At 45.6% G+C, this 23,334-nt stretch overlaps 1 protein-coding gene across 1 annotated transcript in view; it reads left to right on the forward strand.

Annotated features, from left to right (window-relative positions):
• Positions 1-23,334, forward strand: part of RAPGEF4 (Rap guanine nucleotide exchange factor 4) — a 184,188-nt gene that overhangs the window by 15,055 nt on the left and 145,799 nt on the right. The window contains exons 2-4 of the mRNA XM_066634746.1: positions 2,588-2,730; positions 8,024-8,112; positions 18,897-19,043. Coding sequence (XP_066490843.1) covers positions 2,588-2,730; positions 8,024-8,112; positions 18,897-19,043 — 379 coding nt within the window. The remainder of the gene's footprint in view (positions 1-2,587; positions 2,731-8,023; positions 8,113-18,896; positions 19,044-23,334) is intronic.

Consider the following 23,334-nt stretch of genomic DNA (forward strand, 5'->3'; position numbering starts at 1 on the left):
CCTGTGTTAATAGTAAGCACAGAATATTTCAGTCTAATCCTTATTTATCTGAGGGCCCAATCTTATCCAACTCTCCAGCACTTATGGAGCTGTGCCAATGGAACATGCACTGCATCCTGCAGCAGGGAGGCCTCAAGCAAATTTTCCCTTATCTTGGGGATGCATTGTGATGGTATCAGTGTGGGAAAGTGGGAGAGGATTAGGCCCTGAGACACTTAGGGCGCAATCCTAACCAATCTTCCAGCACTGGCATAGCTGTGCCAGTGGGGCATGTGCTGCATCCAGCAGTTGGGGGGCAGTCATAGAGACCTCCTCAAGATAGGGCAATGTTAGTTCCCTTACCTCGGAGTTGCATTCCTCTTATGTCAGTGCTGGAAAGTGGGTTAGGATTGTGGCCTTAAGCTGTTAGACAACTTTTTCACTCCCTCACACAGAGGCAGTCTTGGGATTTTCCCCATCCGGGGTCAACTCTGTTTTTGCCACCACCCCACCCTTGTCCTGAAGTAATTGTGGTGACATCACCGCAATTACTTCCACATGGCTGCGTCCTCCAATTCTCCTCTGAATCAAAGGGGTAAGAAAGGAGGTAGCCTAGGCTCCGATGGAGCCTTTTGGTGCTGATGGAAGCAGCGCCCAGGATACGTGCACCACCCCCTCCTGGAACCACCCCCTGCACCATCCCCTCCTGGAAGCTCACCTCTGTCATGGGTGTTGCTTCCAGTAGTGTCAAAATGCTCCGATTGAGCCTTTTCATGCCACTTAGAAGCAGCACAAAAAATCTCCATTGAAGCCAGAAGTGGCATGTACCCCCTCTGAAATTGGAGGAGGCGTGTGCCACATTCCACTGCTCTAAGGGCTGCCCCCTTCCCTTTTCTTTAAAGGGGAGGAGAGGGGGCAGCCCTCAGACATGACCCAAAATGGCTGCAGGAGCACAGCCAATCTCGGTGTGGTTCCCTGCTGATCAGAGGAACTGATCACTCTGATTCACTCTGTATTGCTATAGTGAAGGACAACAAAATAACAGCTAAATAGGGTGACAGAGGGTGAGAATATATTCTATGAATATTGTGCTAGAGCTTTGCATTTAAAAAAAAAATAGGTTCACCTAGTCAGGCAAAGTGAAACAGCACATGTCAATTTTTTACATGACCATTTCAATGATTGGGTGCCTGCCAGAATTTGCTAGCCTGCTTTCATGTTTCTGTGGCCAGTGGATTGATCTCTCTCATCATGTCTCAGCTTGCTTCCATGGTTAGCTAGCAAGCTGGCATGATAAGAGAGACTGATCAGCAAAATGGTAGAGCCATGATATGTGCAAAATGCCTGTGTGGTCATAGAATTTGTCACACAGAAGACAGATACGATCATTTAGGTCTTTTGTGGACTTTTTAATGTTTTGAGAGACAACAATGCTCATGCCATTCTTTAGCTACAGGAGCGATAACCTTCTCTTCTAGCTTTATCTTTACGCAAGAAACTCAGCACTCAGATAATTGCTTGTGGTTGCTGGTTAATGTGATTCTCTTCCTGCTGTAGTACTATGTTAGGAGCCTCTCTCAACACTGCCACGCTACTGATTGATGAGACAATGTCATTCTTCTACCTCTAGATGATGTCAGATAGAGAATGTTCACTCTTTCATTCTTTGAGCTCTGCAAGTGTTATGGTTCTGTGAACTTAACATGCAAGGGAGTGGCAACAGGATACAGATATCTTGTCTTTAGTACTTCTTGAGGCATCTGATGGCCACCGTGAGATACAGGAAGCTGGACTGGATGGGCCCTTGACCTTATCCTGATCTTTTGCAGTCTAGACCACTGTTTTCAGAACAGAGTATCCTGCACTTTCTCCCTCACTGCAGTCTCTTTTTGAAGTGAAATTAAAATTATACACCCCAGTGCACCTTTACTGTGGACTGGGAGTCATTCTTTTAACAGATAGTGAAGGAAAATTGCAAACCCTCTATGGCCCAAACAGGTGCTTCAGTTGATCCATGGTAAGTTCAACCCTGTTCAACAATTTCATTACTGGCTTACCCAGTTTTCCTGATACTTATGACATAGTTAACATTTCTGACTTAATTAATATGTCTGCTTTTCATAAGTAGAAGTGTACTAGGGCAACATGGCTGGAGGGATAGTAACTGAAGATGCCTGTTTCCCATCTTTGGTGTTCTGCCTTGGAGCACGTCGCTCTGGGATATACCTGATATCCATCTAATAAGAACACCTAGAAAGATGTTTTCAGTGGCTCCTGAAAGCTTGAAGACTGTTGCCATCTGACATATCTTTAGTCCTTCCCTGAAGTGTTGTAAGATACTGATTCCTAAACCCAATAACCCAAGAATAGTTGGACTGAAGCTTCTAGTTGCATTGAAACTTCTGGCCAATATAAGTGTTTGCAACTGGTGGGGTAATGTTTAAGATTTTGATTTGACTTTGACTATGTGGGGTTTTATTTTGGCATTTATTCAGCTACTTGTTTGGTTCTAAATGTATATTACACTTCCAGTAGCCTCCGGGATAAGATGACCTAAATTGTTAAAGAAATACATTCTTTGATAATTGTCTCATTTCTGATGTTGCAGGCCCTTGGAGCGTTCCAGTGAAGATATAGACATTATTTTCACCCGACTGAAGGAAGTAAAAGCTTTTGAGAAATTTCATCCCAACCTTCTCCAGCAAATATGTCTCTGTGGCTATTACGAACACCTGGAAAAGGGAATTACATGTAAGATGTTCCTTATGGAAAAGGGAATCTGTAAGAGTAAACCAGGGTTCAGGTGAAAGTCTTTCTTTGTGAAAGTTGGTAGCATGAATTGTTCTTCTGAAAATAGGTGCACTGTGCACATATGCTTTGAATTGGTCAGGGGAATATTGGCTACTCAGTATGTGCTCTACTTGCCACTTTTCTTATTATGAGGAAATCCTTCAATCTTATGTAAACATTGTTTTACAATAGCTAGAATAGTTCTCAGTCTCTTTGCCTAAATTTCTAATGACACTCAAGAAGGCAATCTAGTGAAATCTAGTCACCTTAGGTCTGAGAGATGAAATCTACTACAGCTAGCTGTCTCAACAAGTTAGGCCCCTTTAAACCAATCTCCTTTAATGATAGCTCAAGATTTTAGTGTCTGCTATATATCTGTTCCAGTTTATTTCTTTATTTTCATCTTGCTGAAAAGAAAATCTCATTTTATCCTCATGGTAACCCTTTTATTCTCACAACAACCCTGTGAGATCCAGTAGGCTGAGAGATAATGACTGGCCCCCAATCACCCGTGATCTTTAGGACTAAGCTTGTATTCAACAGAGGTCTTTCCAGTTGAAGCATAACAATGTATCCAGTATATCACCTCACAATTTAAAAGCAAAGAGAGAACAGGTTCTTTCAGATATGTCCAGCCTGCCCTGCCCACACTTTATCAGGGAGGTGAATAAGCATACCCTGTTCCCTGGAAGCTGGATAAGGACTTTCTGCCATATGACTCTGACTTACATCCAAACCCCCTTTTCCAACACTATCTCAAGCAGCTTGGGAGAAACTATGCAATTAGAAGAATGGGAACATTGTTCTATGGGAGGGAAGTGCAATATGCTTATCCTAACTGCATATGAATGGGGCTGGCTCCAACCCAGCTCTTTGTTTCGAAATATGCAAATTCTGTCTTCCCAAACTGTTGCTTATTACCTTGTCCATCAATCCAGCCCCCAGGGAAGGGACTGTGTTGTGGTTACAAAAGATAGATTAGATTTCCGGAGTTATTGCTCAGATCTCTGAAAGTTGCCTCATATTAGATTTGTACATGGAAGGCTTCTGTGACATTCTGTAGGAATCTGTAGGAACCCAAAGGTACATGGCTGGTTCATTCTCACCTTCGGATGACCCTGCTCAGCAGGCACTGCACTAAAGTGCTGGACTTCTCTTCCTCTGTGTGTTACCTGAAGGCAAAGTTTCTATGTGGATATTGAGACAAGGAACAAACCGGAGAGAGAAAACAGAAACAGGATTTATTTGCCTAACTGTGGCAAAAGTAAAATACAAAGTAAAAGTAAAATAAAAGTAAAATACAAAGTAAAAGAACAGAAGCGGCACCTTGTTCTACAGACAAGTCCTTTTCCTGAGCGGGTTGTTTAGCATGCCTGCAGTCAACTACGTGGATGCCTGACACACATCCAGTAAGCACCCCCAAACCCTTGTTATACAAAGTGTAGGATGCAACTCACTGAAGTAGATCATGTGACCTCCCCTAGGTGTTTGCCTTTAGGAGGCTGTCTAAACTCAGAGATAATGACAAGGCCAAGAAGAGACCACAGCCAAATATGATGAGTAAGAGTGACTCAGCACCTGTAGGGAAAAACATCCTCTAGAGCAGGGGTGTCCAAAGTTTTTGGCAGGAGGGCCACATCATCTCTCTGACACTGTGTCGGGGGCCGGGGGGGGGGAAGAATTAATTTACATTTAAAATTTGGATAAATTTACATAAGTTTACATAAATGAATATATTAAAGATGAACTTATATGAATGAATGAAGGTCTTGCAATAGCTCAAGACCTATAAAAGGTCTTGCACAAAGCAAGGCTGGCCTTTCCTTTGCTGCCTCTACTGCATCACAGATGTGAAACAGCAAGCAGTGGAGGAAGCCCTCATCCCCACAGCTCATGCGAGAGGTCAAACAGTTGTCTTCATGCTGAGAGCAGTTGCGTCGGGCCAGTCTGGGCTCCAACAAATCTCCAGAGGGCCAGAGGCTCATTGGAGACTGGGGGCCACATTAAGAAGCCTCGAGGGCCACATGTGGCCCCAAGACTGGGGTTTGGGCACCCCTGCTCTAGAGGAGTGAGTTGGAAAGGACTAGTTGTAACCCCTAAAGGATCTTGTAGGATCAAGGGAGTAGTGCAACTTGTCACTAGCTCTTCAACATCACAATAGTCTTCTGCAGTGGTGTAGCTAGCAGGGGCGGGGGGGCGGTCCGCCCTGGGGGGTGACACCACGAATGAGCCAACATCGCTAACATCACGAAGGTTAGGAGTAACCCCATCATGCCATATACCGTTAGATGCGGAATTTCCAGTGGAATGCAATGCAAAAAACCAGAGGGAAATTGCTCCTTTCCTTCAAAAGTTATGGCCAAAAAGCCGGAAACACAAAAATGCATGGAGCCCTATGGAAAGTGAAACCGAGCCATATTGCATGTTTACTCGTGAGTAGGTGGACTTGCCATAGTTCGTCAAAAAGGACAGGCTGAGAGGAATTCAACAACACCATAATGGTTCCTGTCCAATGAAAGCAGCCCCCAAAAAACACCCAAGAAGGAAGTCCCTCCTTCTAAGCTGAGGAATGTATTGAGCCCCATGGAAAGTGAAAGGAAGCCACATGGTCGCATTTACTCCGGAGTAGGCAAATGTGCTTTGGTTCCTGGTCAAGTTGAGCACAGGGGAGTGCAAGACTAGCTGCATAGTCCCCATCTGATGAAAGTGGAGCTCACAAATGCTCCAGAAGGCAGCCTCCCCCCCAAAGAATAAAACTTCAGCTGTAAGGTGAATTTTTACTTGTTTTTCAACTTTCATGACTATTGTTATCTCCGTCTCACCTACTTCACAGGGTTGTTGTGAGGACAAAATAAGAGGAGCAACCATGTGCACCACCCTGAGCTGCTTAGAGGAAGGATGGTATAAAAATGTGAATTAATAAATAAATAATATAATATAATATAATTAATTAATTAATTAATTACATCATATGGGGTGAAAACATTTTATGGGCTCTGGGTGTCAATTGACCTAGCTATGCCTCTGGTCATCTGTAATGTTCCATTACACCATCAGTTCTCAAACTCGCAGGGAGTTTGAGGATCGAAGTAAGTCATTGCGTGGGAGCAGGGAAGTTTAACGGGGGTTGGGGGACGGCGGCTAAGGGGGCTGCAGGGCTGGCATGAACTTACCAGTCCCTGCTGCATTCTCCTGGAAGTGCGGGGAACCCTGCGCAACCATCTGCAGGGCTCCCCAACCTTCAGAAAGTGAAAGAGGAGTGATCATGCTCTGCCTCTGGTTTGCAATCGCAAACTGGAAGTGGAGTGTGGTTGCTCTGCTTTCACTTTCTAAGCATGGGGAGCCCTGCAGATGGTCATGCAGGGCTCCCTGCTAAGTGCATGCCAGTCCCTGCAGCTCCCTTAGCGACCTGATCCTGGGGATTGCGTCACTGCCTTCCCCCTGCTCCTCAGGCTGGGGTGTTGTTATGCCCCAGTTTGAGAAGCCCTGCATTACACTCTGAAGTTTGTCTCCTTTGCTTCTTGCTTCCCCATAACATATGACAAATTGGAGAGTGTTGGGGTAAAGTTTTTAGCTTGAACTTGGTCATTTTTATTCTTTACTGCTTTCTTGATAGCTTTCTGTTTAAGAGCTTGCTGATACTTTCAGTGTTGACTCACTTTCAGTATTGTATCTCTGATCCCATTTGTGTTCAACTGTTGCAACAACAAAAAAAGAGTCTTCTGGCATCTTTAACAAAGTTATCATAGGATATGTTTCCGTATGCCCCTGTGCAAGATGTTTAGCCTGTGATAATTCACTGTGAAACTTAGAGCGCAATCCTGAGTGCTCTCTGGGCTGGCACAAGTCCCTTGTGCTGGTTCATTACTGGCACAAATGTGCCGTAAGTAGTTGGCAGGCCCAGTGCAAGGATGTGCACTGGCCCATGGAGGCTGCATCCAGCCTGTGCGCCGCCCAGAGAAGGTAAGGTTGCGCCAACCGAGGGCGACCAGTGCACAGGGTTGGGAGGGCAAAATGAAGGCATTCTGGGACGGGGAAGGGCAAGCAGTGGATGGACCGTTGGGCAGACTGGCTTGGGGAGAGGGGGTGGAACCAGACTCCAGCACTTAGGACAGATCCCAACTGCTGTCTGTTGGTTGGCCCAACCCAGGCTGCTTGGATTTGCATCTGCAATTTCTTTGGTGCAAATCCGAGTAGCCACATAGGGTTGGCTACAGTGTGGAGTTAGGGGAGTTCATTCCCCTTGCTCAGGCTTGCACTGCAGCCATCCTTAGCCCTAAGCTGGGTATGGGGCAGGCCAGCTGTCCTGCCTGTTCTAGTGCACGTTAGGATCAGGCTGTCCAATGTACATTAGGCTATACATCAGGGGTGTCAAACATAAGGCCTGGGGGCCGGATGTGGCCCTCAGAAACTTTTTATCTGGCCCTCAGGCTCTCAGCTGCTGAGCAATGCTGAGGTGACACTGCTGAAAGGGCGGCCCACAAGATAATTGGGCTCTCCCATATATTGAAATATGATCAAGATTTGTGCATTTTCTTTCCTGTCACTAGCAGCTAATGAGTTCCTACACAAGAACAGAGCATTTATTTCTGGTTTTGACCTGTTTAATGACATCACTTCCTGTGTAATGACATCACCTCCGGCCCTCAGCAGGCACCATGAATGCTATTCGGCCCTCTGTATGACATGGGTTTGACACCCCTGCTATACATGTTATATTACATGGCAATTTAGCACACCTTTTACATGCATTTGTTTTTTATGTATGTGTATGCCTATGTACAATAAAACCACATTTATTATAGCATAATCTACCTACCTATCTATATCTAGAGAGAGGGGGATGCATGCACTCTCACACATGCACCTTTCACCTGTGCGTAACATGTCATGCATCTGGTGAAAGCTTATGCTGCAATAAGTGTAGTGCCAAAGTGCCAAAAGACTCTTTGCTGTTTTTCTGACATTGGTTTTATTGTTGGATCTTATCCATACTGGATCTTGAATTTTGTTAGCTGCCTGGAGAGTTTTTGTTAAAGTATAAAGGCAAAAACATGTTTTTAAATTTTAAATTTGAAAGCAAATAGTGTATGAACAAACACCATGGGATGGGGGCATAGGTAGAAATCAAGAATATCTCAACAACAAAAAAATCTTGTATCCATTTTATACAGGTTTACCTGACAATAACAAAAGACAAAAAACAAAACCTGGAAATAATGTTATCCCCTTCTCCTCCCCTCATTTTGTACAGTATTTCGTCAAGGTGATATTGGAACAAACTGGTATGCTGTGCTGACAGGATCCTTGGATGTTAAAGTTTCTGATACGAGCAACCACCAGGTAAAATGATATCTGTAGCACACTGCATGTAATTTACAAGTGGATAAAACTGTTGGGGGTTCTGTCAGTACTGTGCTCTGTTTTCCTCCAAGGAGGTCTGCAGGCCAGATGATAGAGTTAATATATCTGCAGTATGGCTGTGCATTCATCTTAACAAAATGACATGTATGTTTTTAGCGCTAAGAACCTGCACACACTTTCTTTTTGTCAGACTAGAAAATTGGATGCCACTTTTCATCTTAGAATTCAAGGCAGGTCAAATGTAGACTTGCTATACAGTTTGAGTGGACAATCAAGGTGGTACCTGGTTAACAAGGAACAAGTGAGACTGAACAGTAGAACAAACAGGACAAATTCTTGGTTTGAGGAGTCCTTTGGCAAAGCACCCTGTGGAGGTCCCCTCTTATGTTAATAAGCTTCTCTTACTTTTGTGGCAGTGGGTCTTTGTGTTTTTTTAGCACCCAGGCCTCTGCACCCAATGCTTCAGCATGCAGCGGTGCCAATGGAGCACATGTTGCATGATGTGGTGGTGGTAGAATGCCCATGAGTGGTAAGTAATTTTTTTTAACTTTTAGGTAAAGTTTTAACTTGCCCCTCAATAGGTCTCCTGGTGGTCTATGGACCTACATTGGGTATGTAGCTGGCATAAAAGGAAGACACCAGGATGCAGGTCTCTTGTTGTCTTGTGTGTTTCCTGAGACATCTGGTGGGCCACTGTGAGATACAGGAAGCTGGACTAGATGGGCCTTTGACCTGATCCAGTGAGGCTCTTCTTATGTTCTTATAAATTTGAGGAGAGAAAGGGGGCAGAGTGTGCTGGGGTATCAGGGATAAGATTCTGGTACAAGTCACTGCCTCTGGTATCCACCTCCTACACTTCCTGCCTCCCCCCCAATGCTCCCCCTCCCTGCTACTGTCTTACTTGGGTTAGTGCAGACCAGACTCCACAGTGGCTGGCCATGGAACTGTCGACTGCTTCCACTGGTGGCTTTGATTTGCTTGTCAGCAATACTCCATTTGCAGTGGTTCCACTGTATTAACAGCAGTGGAAAGCAATTGCTGCTGCCATAATTGTAGCATAGGATTGGGCTGTTTAAAATGTATATTTTCAGTTATATTCATATATATCCACCACATGTGGCGATAGTAGGACTTCTCTTAGCAGTCACTAATAGCCATTTCCCCTCCACAGTGCCTCCAACATCACACTGGAGGGGCATAGTGGCACCTATTGGCAGTCACCATTTTCCCCACAATGCCCCACAAGGACACTACATCAAGGGTACTCTAGGGCAAAATGGTGGTCCACCACCCTTGACAAATATTTGAAAAAAATAATTGTACATAGTAAGATATATGTGGCAAATTCCCCCATAACCTGACCAGTAATGGGTAGTCAAGGATTGAACCCTGTTCCCGGGGAGTTCAGAGCAACTTCAAGCCACTCCACTCTCCTCAGACACCTCAGGAGGTGGCACAAGTCTGAGGAGACCCATAGGTGCAATGGTGGTTTTCCGGAGGTAAGGGGAAAAGTTTCCCCTTACCTCTGGCTGAGCTGCTTTGGGCACCTGTTCTGCGCTGGATACAGTGCAAGCCTCTTGACTTGCCTGTTCCAGTGCAGGATAGGATTGTGCCCTTGGTTTCTCCATGAAACCAGAATCTGTTTTCAGTCTCAGAGCTCAGTCTGAGGGTGTGTGTGCATTGGGGGACCCAGACCTGATCCACGGATAAGTGAATTCAGGGGTACGGATCTGCAGATATGGTGGCCCCCATGTAGTTCCCTGACGCATCTCAGTTTCTCTGTTCCATAACTGTACTTACACCAGTATCGGCTTGAGAAGTCTGTTACACCTCTCTGATCTTCAGGAAAGTGGGTGAGAACTTAACCCCACCCAGATGCTGCTCTTAGGTAGTCAAACTGGTTCACACGCCAGCATCCATGGAATTGACTCTTAACAGCCCAGTTCTATATAATCCCTGCACCATTCTGCAGCAGTGCCGGCCACTTGCAATCCAGGTCCCTGTGCCACGTGAGACCAGGTCTATCTACAGAATGTCCTCTTGAGAATACCGGCACCCAGTCACCTCTGGGGTGGCTTTGAAGGGCCAGGAAGGCTGCACGCAGCCTCCTTCGGCCCTCTGAGGCCTCCAGAAGGCCTAAAACCCCGGAAGGCCTGAAAACGGGAAGTTTCAGGCGAAAACCAGAAGTGATGTTTATTCCCTTAGATGGACTTTGGAGGGCCAAAGTCTTTCTAAGGGTCTAAAACCAGAAGTGCGGTTTTAGGCATTCTGGAGACCTCAGAAAGCCTTCAGGGGACTGGAGGAGGCAACACTTGGGGGGAGGGTGGCATGGGGAGTGGATGGTGGCTTTACGTGCCCCCTTCCCTGTTCCACCTGGCACATTTGCAACCCTTGCCCTCTCCAGGTACGCCAGTGGTGCTGGTGCAGCTACCGCTGTATTCTGTGGGGGATTTTTGGCTGCTGGAGGTCACCTTGGGGTAAGGGGACATTTGCCTCTTGCTGAGGGATAAGCCTCAACAGACTAAAGGGATTAATGGACCTGTGCAAGTGATATCTTTGGCACAACTCTGCATTGCTCCATGCAAGCAGATTAGGCCCAGGAAGGGGGTTTGGATATGGCATGTGCCGGCATCGCTGATCCGGCCACCCTTCAGGGTCTGATCCACCCACCCCTGCCCCTGTTACCACCCCATTCCTTCCTGTGGAACCCCTCCCTACCATGCCCTACCCCTGCACTGGACTTATGTCCTCTGGCAGGCATCATGATGACCACCAGACTAAGGCTCTGGCCTTCCCGCTGGCATAGTTACTCTTTGTGCTGTTGCAAAGTGCTTCATGGTTTTTTTGTGACAGTGCATGCCTCTACTGCAGGCCCTGGTTAGGATTGGGTCATAAATCCCCTAGCCCAGCAGTTTTCAAACTCTCTTGGAGAGTTTGAGCTGCTTTAAGTCATTGTGGGGACTGGGGGGGGGAGGCAGGGGGGGCGGGGGAAAGGCAGTGACGTGATCCCCAGGATTGCGTCGCTCAGGGGTCTGCAGGGGCTTGGCTGCACTTACCAGAGCCTCCTGCAGCCTCTCAGGGGTGCAGGGAGCCCTGCGCGACCTTCAGCTTTGAAAGTGAAAGTGGAGTGATCACGCCCCACCTCTGCTAAACCGGAAGTGGAGTGTGATTGCTCCACTTTCACTTCTTCTGCTTTGGGGAGCCCTGCAGACGGTCGCACAGGGCTCCCCAGGATTGCGCAATCCCCAGGACCGCACCACTGCCTCCTCCCTGCCTCCTCGCTGCACCCACCCCTTAAGGGGGCAGAGGACAGGGCCAACAGGCTGGGGCATCACAATGCCCCAGTTTCAAAAGCCCTGCCCTAGCCTATACATCCAGCAGATTGAATGATGAACACTTGGTCATCCCTATGTGTCCTCTTCCCTGGTCAGGTGGGTTTCAATGCCCAGTTAGATGTCACATGTCAATCTTTGCATTTCCTCAAAACAGACAAGGAAGACATGGAATCTCCAAAATGAACTGTCTGCCTGGCCAGGTGGTCCTTCTGCAATGTTACTGATTTCTAAGTGTCTCTTTTCTGCTGAATCTTACACTGAGGCTCTACTCAAGGGAAACATATGGGGAAGCAGAAGGGAGTGAGGGGAGCCCAGTTATCACTGGGTCAAAAATCGGGAACCTACTATGGAATACCTTGACAAAGTACCAGTCAGTCTTATCTAGAAGTAGCTTGGTTCTATGGGGTGGGCTTGATGATATCCATATGTTGAACAGCATATAATAGGTTCAGGCAGTTGGTGTCTCAGCCTGTCCTTTGGGGTTTTCCAGCTGTCCCTCTAATTGTTCACTTCAGTCACTTTATTCGTAAGAACTGAGACACAAGCAACAGCATTACTGTCGCCCTTCTTCCCTAGAGTAACAACACTTCTGAACGTTTTCCTCTATGTACCCGAGCTGCACATTATGTCTCCTGAATCTTAGAGTGAGTAGCTGAAGTACATTCAAAGAGGAAGGGTTTAATGAAGTTTTTGCCACTGGGAAGGAGAAGATTAAAGAGTCCTTTGCCTGTATGTTGACACATGTCAAGCAAGGGTCAGGCCCTAAGCAGTCGTGTTGCAGAATCAGGGGGATGTTGTTGTCAGTTAATGGACAGGTTGATAATGTCTGACTAGCTGCACATGTACAGTTTTATCCAGCATGCTATTCCACCCCCACTCCCACCCCCATTTAGACATTTAGATCCCAATCCCATCCTCCCCCCTCCAGAACTGAATTACATTCTAGCAGCCCAGTCCTGTCCACTTCCACTGTTATAAAGTGGCTGTTGATGGAGTGCTCTGTTGGTGGCCATTTTGTGCATGACTTCATGGTACAGAAGTGCCACAACTCCATCGCTGAACTCTGTCACATCTGCTAGACCAGGTAAGGCAGTGATTGTGGCAGAGAATGGGGTGAGGAGGGGTGAAACAGAGCAGGAAGATAGGTGGCAGCAGGATGGGGTGGATCCGGCAGCAATGGTATGTGCTGGATCCTATCCCCTCCATTCAGAGGCTTTCTGCCCCTTTCTTTTCCTTGGACTAGTGCCAGCTACAGAAAAAGGTACAAGGAGACTCATTGGTGAGTTGGAGGCTTATGGGGTAAGGGGAAATAATCCCCCTTTCCCCTCCCAAGCCTCCCATTCCATTCTTCCCCCTTGCTGGATAAATCGTGCACCTTTTTGGCACGACTGCATCGCTGGGAGATGGGAAGGATAGGATTGGGCTCTAACTGATACCCTCAAAGCACAGAACTCAGGCTTGCCATGGAAACCGATTACTGCTGGTGCAGGATCTCTAGTTCAAGAAATCTCCCAAGCCGTAGTGACTTTTAGTGTATGGGAGAATGAGCGGGTGCAGTTCATGTTGCAGTCCTTTTGCTTTTTTTATTCAAAATATGAATCCTGATTATATAATGAACAGTGCATGTCAGAAAGTGTCCCAAAATAGGAACATATGTAGATAGCATTGGTTGAATGACCTGTCAAGGGCAGATGAGAAAATTCGCTTTCATGGAGAACTGCTAGAGTTTTCTAACTGTCATAGTGATGTTAAATACTTGGTGAGATGTCTAAAAGAAAACATGTATCATTAATTCCACTATTAATTCCATCAGTGAGCATGTCAATTTATTTATTTGAAGTATTTACATCCCATCTACTGCCTGAAGTTCTCAAGGTGGCTTATAATATCTTGAAAATACACTAACAGCCCAGTCCTATCCAACTTTCCAGCACTGGTGCAACCATGCCAGTAGAGTGTGTGATGTATCCTGCAATAGGGGTGCAGTCATGGAAGCCTCCTTAAGGTAAGGGAATGTTTGATCCCTTGCTTTGGGGCTGCATTGCAACTGTACCGATGCTGGAAAGTTGGATAGGATTGGGCTCTAAAACAGATCTGGATCTTAGACTCCTTCCACTCTCTCAAAGGGCAGTGAAGCCCTTGGCTTAATGCTTAACCTCTTGGTTGCTGTCCCCAGTCCAAACAACATCTGAATATAAATAACTTTATTTGTTCAGCCTTGTGTCTTCCAAATCTAGGACCTGAGATAGGAGGTGTCTAAACTGGTATGTTCGTAGAGCCCGGGCATTACCATGAAGTAAAAACTGAGGCTAAATATATAGATTATATCATGCATTGTGTGCAAGTTTATTTCCCTGTCTTTGTGTACATATATAAGGGTAAAATATTTAAACTCACCCTTGAATTGTCATGAAGCTTCTGTGCAGAGCATAGCACTAACTTTGTTCTGCATTGCCATTCATATATTTAACATTTTTTTAACAATGAAAAGAAATCTGCTTTCCAATTTAGATATGAATAATGCCAATAATAGTTTTGCAAAAAATATTCAGAATTTAAAATGTTAAAAAAATTAATGTCATTCTACTAGATTGTGCTAATATCTGTCACAAAATGATACACCACAAGAGGGCGCTGCTAGAATGCATAAGAGGATTTCTTTTCATGCCAAAATAGGCAGGCTAATGCCCATAGATTGCTATCATCTTCATTTGGGATTGTTTTGTTTTTAAACTTTTACTTCAAATTTTATAAGACATCCAGGCTTACAGAATATCAGTGTTGATGCCATTGATCATCACAGCAGTGGTCACAATTGCAACTCATTCCACACAGCTCTCAGTTTGTCCACATATCATTGTGACAATTGCTCATATGCAAGGAGCAATAAGCAAGGACTGTGATCTTGGCAGTGGTGGCTCTTAACGTCTTCCTGCATCCTTCCCTACCCTTGGAAGAAGACGCAAAAGTAATATCGGAGCTAGCAGATGGTAGAGGGGAGGACAAGGCAATCTGATACTGTCTCTACCAGCAAGAATAGATGGAGAGGTTTTCACCCCAGGGACCCCACCCATCCCTCATCTACTTCCTACCCCGATTACAGATATGACAGTAGATAAAAAGATACCTGCTGTTTTAGTCTTAGAAGCTAAAGGGCATCACATTTCTATTTTTCAAGGTAGAGAACAATCTTAAAAGATCTCAAGGAACCACATTATTATAATGCAATATTTTTTGTCCTTTTCCACTATAAAGAATTCTTTGTTCAATCCTTTAAAAACAGACTTTTCCCTTGTAAAAATGTAGCATTGCCTTTCTGTGATGCTTAAGTAACAATAGCCTATTGGGAACAAAGAGGACTAACATCCAAGTAATTTTTTCTAACATACAAAATGTCAGCCTTTGTAGGGTTTTTTTTTCCACCCCTGCACACTTGAAGGAATTTGTGGCCCTGTGACCCCGATAAGAAGGCAATTAATGAGTTAGGACAGGCTGGACATTCAAGATTGTTCCATAGTTCATTTAATAAATGGTATGAGATATTTGTCTGATGTACAGCAATAGTAAGAAATGACCTCTTAAAACCATTTTTTCATAACATTATACATGCATTTATAGTAAGTATCTAAATAAATGAATTGTTTGAAAAATAGAATGCTTAGAATCTCCTGGTGTCCTCACCTGTCACACATTGGTTAGTCATTTTTAAGATCTTTTTCTTATAGCCCAGTCCAATCCAGTGTTGGTGAAGTGGGGCTGCAGGGAACATTTGTTCCCTTGTCAAGTTCCAGCCTGCCCTATGGGGTCAGCAAAATCACTAGTGCAAGTCCAAGAAGCCCTCTTTAGGGTTTCCAGGCATGGGAAGGGTGTTAGGATATGGCAGACGCCTCCTTTGATGATTCTGCCCCCCTCCTGGCCTGATGCAACCCCTGTTCTGCCTACTGCCAACCCCCATTACAGCCCCTCCCCACCTCCATTCTGCCCTCACTCAGCCGCTCAGTGCTGAACTCACTCCAGTGGCCATCTTCGGGATTTAGCACCAGCAGGATGGCATAGGCCTTCCTGCCGGCACTGCCTACTCCTAACATGCCAGTGCCAGCAATCCCTAGGATTAGGCTGTCAATCAGGCTGTACAGGCTGTGGTCTATAGGCATTCGATGCAGTTTCTTTGCTGAAGCCATGCGTGTTTAGGTTTGGTCAGCACTTGAACGGGAGACTACCCAGGACAAGTATACTGCCTTTAGTTCCAGAAAGGTGGGATAAAAATCTAATAAATGATGAAATAAATATTGGGGTGTACACCTAGAAAATCTGGTACCAGGGTACTAGACTCAGTGTACTTTTAATATACAGTATACCCACATAACCTGTGTATTTGGGACCCATGGATTTAAGGCCCAACCCTATGCAACTTTTTAGCATTGGCAGCCATGCCAATGGGGTGTGCACTGCATCCTGCGGTGGGGGGGGGCAGTCATGGAGGCATCCCCAAGGAAAGGGAACATTTGTATCCCTTACCTTGGGGTTGCATTGGTCCTGGAACACCTTCAGTCCTGGAATGCCCTCAGAACGCCTTCTAAGGCCTTTGGGAGGCCTTAGTAGGTCACTTCTAGTTTTCCCCCTCCCAAAGGCCTTAGAAGGTGGTTTGAGGGCTGGGGAGGTTGCACTCAGCCTCCCCAGCCCTCAGAACATTCTCTGGAGGTGATGAGAGCACAGCTCCTAAATTTAGTGAGCAAATTGTCAGATGTTATCAGCATAAAAACCACATATGCCAGTTATAAATAATTTGCAGGGGTTTTCTTCCTCAAAATTAGCATCCTCCCATGTTCTGTGTTTGGCTCAAAAAGGAAAAGAAAAGAAGGCTTCTACTAGTTTTTGTTTTAATAGAAACAGTAGGGTTTAATTCTGAAAACTGAGTACTGAAAACCAGAAGCCATTTGGAGGACTCGCATTCATGTTTGACACTTGCAAGTGTTCTGTTTGTGATCCCATGGGATTGTTTATTTTAAGTAGTCCTGCAGGTTGCCTAACTACAGGAGATCTGGCATGTGAACTTTGCTCCTTCTCACAGCAAGTGCAGCAGATCTGCAGGTTTGGAAACAAACATACCTTTCAAAGTGCCAAACCCGTCTTTATTTTTAGACAACTCTGTGGCTGACCATCCGCTGGCACCCAGGAGTGGGATCCCCTGCTGCTTCTGGGATTGCAGAGGGGAGCAGCCAGCGAGGCAGCTAGCTGATAAAATTCCTGAAGTCAGACCAGGGACACAGCAGGAGTTCCTTGAGAGTCATGTTAACAGGCCTAATTGGCATCATGCACCTGATTTCCCCAAGGATAACAGATATATAAACAGTGAACAGAGAGAAAGTAGGCCTCTGAAGTCGAGGATACCAAATGGGTTTGCTCCTTGCTTGAGGACAAAGCTTCCCTTTCTAAGTTGTTATGAGCCATTATTTTTCTTCCCTAAATTCTTGGACCTTTTTGTCCATAACGAAACCTCTTTCTCTCTACTTTTTGCTGATGTTTTGTATCCTAAATTGAACCTCTGCTGTGTATATCATTGTGGGCATTGTTGGAAAGCACCTTAATTTTTCTTATTCTTTTACTTTTTGCAAAAGTCTTTTCTTATGGGCAGAGGTGTCATCAGGGTTGGTGTCACCGATGGTGTCGCTCCCATAGACCTCCTTCGATACTAGACCATACAGAATCCTTAGGGCACAATCCTGTCTTGCACTGGAACAGGTAAGCCAAGAGGCTTATGCTGTATCCAGCATGAGATAGGACACCACAGTGGCTCAGCCAAAGTTAAGGGGAAACACTTTCCCTTATCTCCAGGTAAACCACTGCAGCCCCTATGGGTCTCCTCAGACTTGCGCCACCTCAGGAGGTGGCGCAAGTCTGAGGATGCAGAGCCATTTGCGCTGCTCAGGGAATGGGATTGGGATTCAGCATAACTACCAGGTCCCGGCCCCGCCACCCGCTCCCCACCCACTAAGACAGCGGTCTCCAAACTGGAAACTGCTGCACGCCAGAAAACCCTTCCCCAGTGTGAATGGAGCTTACCGTCCTGCTGGGAAGCCTCCTCACCTCCAATTGCCCCCAATCTTTGCACAGACCAAAACCACAATTGCCTAGAAATCTAGATGCCGAGCATTCTGGGACAACAGAACCTGGAAGCGGCTGGCTGGTGCGAAGATTGGGGGTGTTCTGAGGCACTGAGGAGAGGCTCCCGGGCAGAACAGTAAGCTCAGGCACCCAGGGGAAGAATTGCAGTGGGTGCTGGATCTGGCTGTTGGCCAGGGTTTGGTGCCCACACCCAGGAAAGTGGCCGTGTTAGTGTGTTAACTAAGGGCCCAATCCTATTCAACTTTCCAGCTCAGTGTAGCCACAATGCAGCCCCTTGGTAAGAGAACACCTGTTCCCATACCTTGAGAAGGCTTCAGTGACTGTCTCTCCACCACAGGTTGCAACACACACCCCATTGGCACAACTGCACCAGCACTGGAAAATTGGATAGGATTGGGCCCTAATAGAACATCCAGCTTTGCCTCTGAGGCAAAGAGGCAAAGAAGGAAGGCCCACAGCCAGGGAGACAGACCAGGGACACACTACACTTGCTCTCAGCGTGGAAGGGATTGTCACTCCCGAATCAGCCTTTTCAGCCACACTAGACGCTGTGCCAGAACCACCATCCAGAGCGCGATACCATAGTCTTCCGAGGTTGCCAACAAGGAAGAAGAACATCCAGCTGTTGTGGGGGGAAAAAGGTGGTGACTGCCACCAGGAGAAGCTGCAGCACTCTATATTTCATTATTTATTTTATTTCCAGTTTTTTGTACTATGTTATTCATTTTTGTTTATTTTCAAAAGATACAATAGGACACAAAGTAAATTATACATAGATTAAAAAAAAAGATCACCTCCCATGTTTTGAGATGGAAATATATAACACAACTCTAGGAAATGAAGGATATTTGGTAAATTAAACATCAAGATATAAGCATGTACATTTCCTCTGTCTGTGTACACACACACACACACACACACACACACAAAGAGAGAGAGAGAGACCTTAAAGAAAAAGAGAGAAGTCACCATCCTGCAATGCAACAAGGTAAACCTGCCACCACCTGTCATGAAAATGAATTAGCGAACGAAAAGGGGGTGGGGAATTTGTGATGAGCCTAACATAATTTCAACAAATGAATAATGACACAAATGAAGTTTTTAGTGCTTTAATGAAATGAGATACTGAGTAATTTTTTTTCCTTGCACACCCCTTAATTTTACTATGCTATTGATAGGAAATTATCATATTCTAAAATATTAGTTCCTGACTGAAGGCTGCTGAGTCTTTATCAGGACCATGATATGAAATTCTCCAGAAACCAAAGGCTGAGTGCCTGTGTCTTTAAATCTGATTCACAGGATGCTGTGACAATATGCACCTTGGGAATAGGAACAGCTTTTGGAGAGTCGATTTTGGATAACACCCCTCGCCATGCTACTATTGTTACCAGGGAAAACAGTGAGCTCCTTCGGATTGAGCAGAAGGATTTTAAGGCACTTTGGGAGGTAAGCACAGTAGATTACTTGATCTTTTGACATGGTTAGGGAGCATGGAATGAGCCTGACTACATTGAACATACTGAGGCAAGATGGATATAGCCAAACTGGTGAAATGTCTTTTTAGCGCTTTGACTTTCTGATATTTTCTAAGAAATATTTTGTAAATAGTATTTTTTTCTCCCTGTTGCTAACTGGTCTCATAAAATGCTGGTCTCATCCAGTTTTCTGATTCATCCAGTTTTCTGAATTTCCCCGAGTTCACCTTCTTTAATTATTGCTTGAATAAAATAAAGTATTCTATACTAGAAAATAGCAAAGGCAAAAGCAAAGTTTAAAAACCAAGCCTGCCAAAGTTGTCTGCATTGTTTAAATGATTTCTTAGCTACTAGCTGGGATTGCTTCATATTTGCCTGTCTGCTCACTGGGCTTGATTTGCGCTGGCCCCAAAGCGGAATGTTTGTAGCATGTGGGTGTACTTTTCTGCTGGCTTTTGGGAAAGTTTTAGAATTGTCCGCAAAAGGAAGCAAACTCTAGGAAACATCTTATGAATCGGCACATGGGCAACAAACAATCGATGCTTTCACTGCTTTTATATATTTATTAAAAGATTTTTATTCCAGCTTTCTCTTCTTATCAGCGTGGTGCTCAAGGCAGCGTTCAACAAAATATTAAAGTAAAATACAATGAAATCATGATTATATAACGAACAATAGCAGCGACTTAAAACTACAGTGAGAGCACCGTGAACAAAGCAGCAGCCCTGTGTTCAAACCATGGTATCATAAATCACAGGCTGTGTGTATCATGTAAGCCTGCCATTCATCTGGGACAGACAAGGGGATGGCAGCTGGTGAGATTTCATGACGCTTGCTGATGATATAATCACCAAGACCTGGCTAGACTGCTAGCAGTGTGAGGATAGGGAAAGCTCCAGCTGCTGTGAATTTTTCCTGGGAGGGGCTGGGATATTGATACCAGCCCATAAAATGACTGGGAAGAGGCAAAAGATGGGGAAGGTGGATATTACAAAAGGGGAAAGATGGAGAGGTTCAACAGAAAAAGATGGAAATAGGGGGAGGAGAGGACAGTGGAAAAGAGGAAAAGGGAGGAGGAGGTAGACGAGCAGTTCAATCCTAATTTGCACTGGAACAGGCAGGCCAGCAGGCCTGTGCTATATCCAGAATTGGCACAACCCGAGACAAGGGGAAAACTTTCCCCTTACCCCGTGTTGCGCTGCACTGGCCACAATGGGTCTACTCAGATCTGCGCCACCGCAGATCTGTGCAGATCCTGGATCTGCGCAAATCCGAACAGAATGGAGCAACCAGAGGCCGCTATGTGCTGCCCAGGGACAGGGTCAGGATCCTGCCGCCCGCCCGCCCTCCCCCTGTCCCCAAACTCCACTTCCCCACACACACACCCCAGATCCCTGCATCAACCAAGCTCGGCTGATGCAAACTTACGCCCCAGGCCTGAATCCGGTGCAGGGAAGCCAACTCAACTCCTTGCAGTGGCCTCCCTAATTCTAAGGTCAGTGCAAATATGCCTTACAGCACGTTTGCAACACTCCCAGGTTGGCACAAGTGACTTGTGCCGGCCTAACCCGGGGGTTAGGATTGTGCCCAATGAGTGAGAATCTCTGTCTCATGGACTTTTGGGGGGATGGGGATAGCTTTTTGATGTGGACTTTTTGACATTCAGTTGCTCCCCTGGGAGGAAGAGGAAGATAGTGCCATTGTCATACTGAGTGAAACAAGAAAACATGGGCAGCCCAATCCTGAGCTGCCCATTGTGCGAGACTACTGCAGCACCGAAATGGCTGTTGTGGCATCCTGTGCACAACAGGGCAGCCAGCGGCAGCCCTTCTGGGGGAGGGACTTTTGTCCCCTTCCCCGTGGTAAGGCAAGTAGCCCCACAATGGGGCTACTCGATTCTGCGGCAACCCTTGCACTGCTGTGGAATCAAGGGCCTCTGTGTTGGGCCCCTGGCCCGACACGGAGACTTCTGGATGCTTAGGAGTGGAGCTTCTCCTCTAATGCTTTTACAAATCCTGTCCACATCCTCAGGGTGTGCAACTTGAAATTCATAGCAACTGGAAAAGCAAATGCTGAGGGTACAGCAGAAGGATCTCTCAATGTGGATTCCAGATTGTGGTGGATGCTAGCAATTTTATCAGTGAAGTCCTGGTAATCGGTTACTGTGAGCCACTAACAGCGCAGTCCTATCTTGAGCTGTAACAGGCAAGCCAGGAGGTTTGCGCTATATCTAGTGTGAGATAGGGCTGCACAGTGGCTCAGCCGAAGATAAGGGGAAACTCTTCCCCTTACCCCTGGGTAAACCACTGCAGCCCCTATGCATCTCCTCGGACTTGTGCCACCTCAAGAGGTGGTACAAGTCAGAGGAGAGCGGAGCTGCTTGAAGCCGCTCCACACTGTTCGGGGAGCAGGGTTGGGATCTGGCATAACTGCTGGACCCAGTCCCGCCTCCTGCTCCCCGCCTGCCTGCCCCGGGACCACCCTCCACCCACCCTCCCCTGCCCCAGAAAGCATCCCTCCAGCTTCCTCCTCGCCCACTCCAAAGTCTTGCATCGGCTGAACTTGGCTGATGCAAGACTTGGTCCTGTCATCTGGGAGCAATACTTCCCCATACCCCTGGATAAACCACTGCAGCCCCTATGCGAATCCTTGGACTTGTGCCACCTCAGGAGGTGGCACAAGTCCGAGGAGAGCAAAGCCGCTCCACACTGTTTGGGGAGGCTGAATTCAGCTTCTGGGCTAACTCAGCCTAGCTAACTCTTGAGGAGGCACAAACGTGCCTTATGGTATATTTGCAACTCTCCTGGGCCTGCACAAGGGTCTTGCATCGACCCAAGGGTGACCTAGGATTGCACCTAAGGTAACTTTCACTCTTTTCTGCTGGTGCAGACATTTTCATTGGGCCTTTTGTTTATCATTAGGGGCCATTCTGATATTATTGTTTAATATTCAGCCAAAACAATAGACGTCCTCTTTATTGCTGTAATTAAGTACAATGATGGGCCGTTTTTTCTTCTGATGATCACTTCTATCTAAATAGCACCCAGTTCACGAACATCTGCTCGGCTACAGATCAGGTTCTTCCACAGAGGCATCTCATTTTACGCAGCATCTGTTGAGGCAGTTTGGGCAGAGCAGCTTTTGGTTAAAGTTTAAGATGCCTGATTCCTTAACTCCAAGCCAAGAGGCTCTAAGAAGTGAGCCCTCACTTCCTTTAAGCTTTTAATTTTTTTAAAAGAACTCCTCAGATCCCTCAAAGTAGTGCTACACACTTGTCTGTGCGCTTTGATACTGGCTTCAAAGGAGAGCCAATACAAACATAGAAGTAGAGTCTACATTGAGGAACTCTAGTAGTGCAGACAGTGGTAGGTTATGAGCTCTCTCCGCCCCCAAATATGCTTCTGGCTCTTTTAAAGAGAGTATGAGAGAAAAAATGAGTTTGTTTGTACACTTTGTACTCTAGTGCAGGCATATTGCTCACAAAGTGTGCCCAAGTTTTATCCTTTGATCAAGTCACACAAACTCAGACAGGAAGGGGTTGAACATGCTGAAAGATTACTTACTTTTAGAGGTCTTTCCCATTGTAGGGCAACGTTTTGCACTTTCTGAGGTGATAGCAGGAAAACCATTTTCTCTCCTGTGTACTAAGATTGTAGTATTGCACAATGAAATCACTGACAGGCCGAATCAGTATAAAACATACCTAGAGGAGAGTTTTCCAGGATAACAGAGTGAATTTTACATAGTGAATGTAAGTTAACACAGCGTGAACTTTACATACTTTACTGTTCGCAGAGAGAGACAGAGAGAGAGAGAGAGAGAGAGAGAGAGAGAGAGAGAGAGAGAATGGGAGATCTTCTGCAGCTCTGATTCTTTGTTCTAACTTAGTACAGTAGCAATGGACAAACTCTGATTTGAAAATCTCTGATTTGAAGCTTGAAAATCACTATCATTCTGATTTTATGATTTTGTTTTAAGTGGTAAAGCTGAAAATTAATTTCTGAGCCAGACTAAAAGAGCCCCTTTACAGAAACATATTTAAGAATTGCAAATCACAGAGCAATGGAACTGTTACATAACATTACATAATGTCCGTTGCAGATATCAAGAAGAATTTTTTTTAATCAGAATAAGATTAAAAACCTTTCTCTTCAAAATATATCTTTATATTATGTAGAAGATATATATCTCTTTGCATAAACCATTTTTTAAGATGGCTGATGCCAGAATTTTACTTGCAGGCCCTCATTCTAAAAAATGCA

The sequence above is a fragment of the Tiliqua scincoides genome, chromosome 1 (genome assembly GCF_035046505.1).
Source record: "Tiliqua scincoides isolate rTilSci1 chromosome 1, rTilSci1.hap2, whole genome shotgun sequence".
Lineage (NCBI taxonomy): Eukaryota > Metazoa > Chordata > Lepidosauria > Squamata > Scincidae > Tiliqua > Tiliqua scincoides.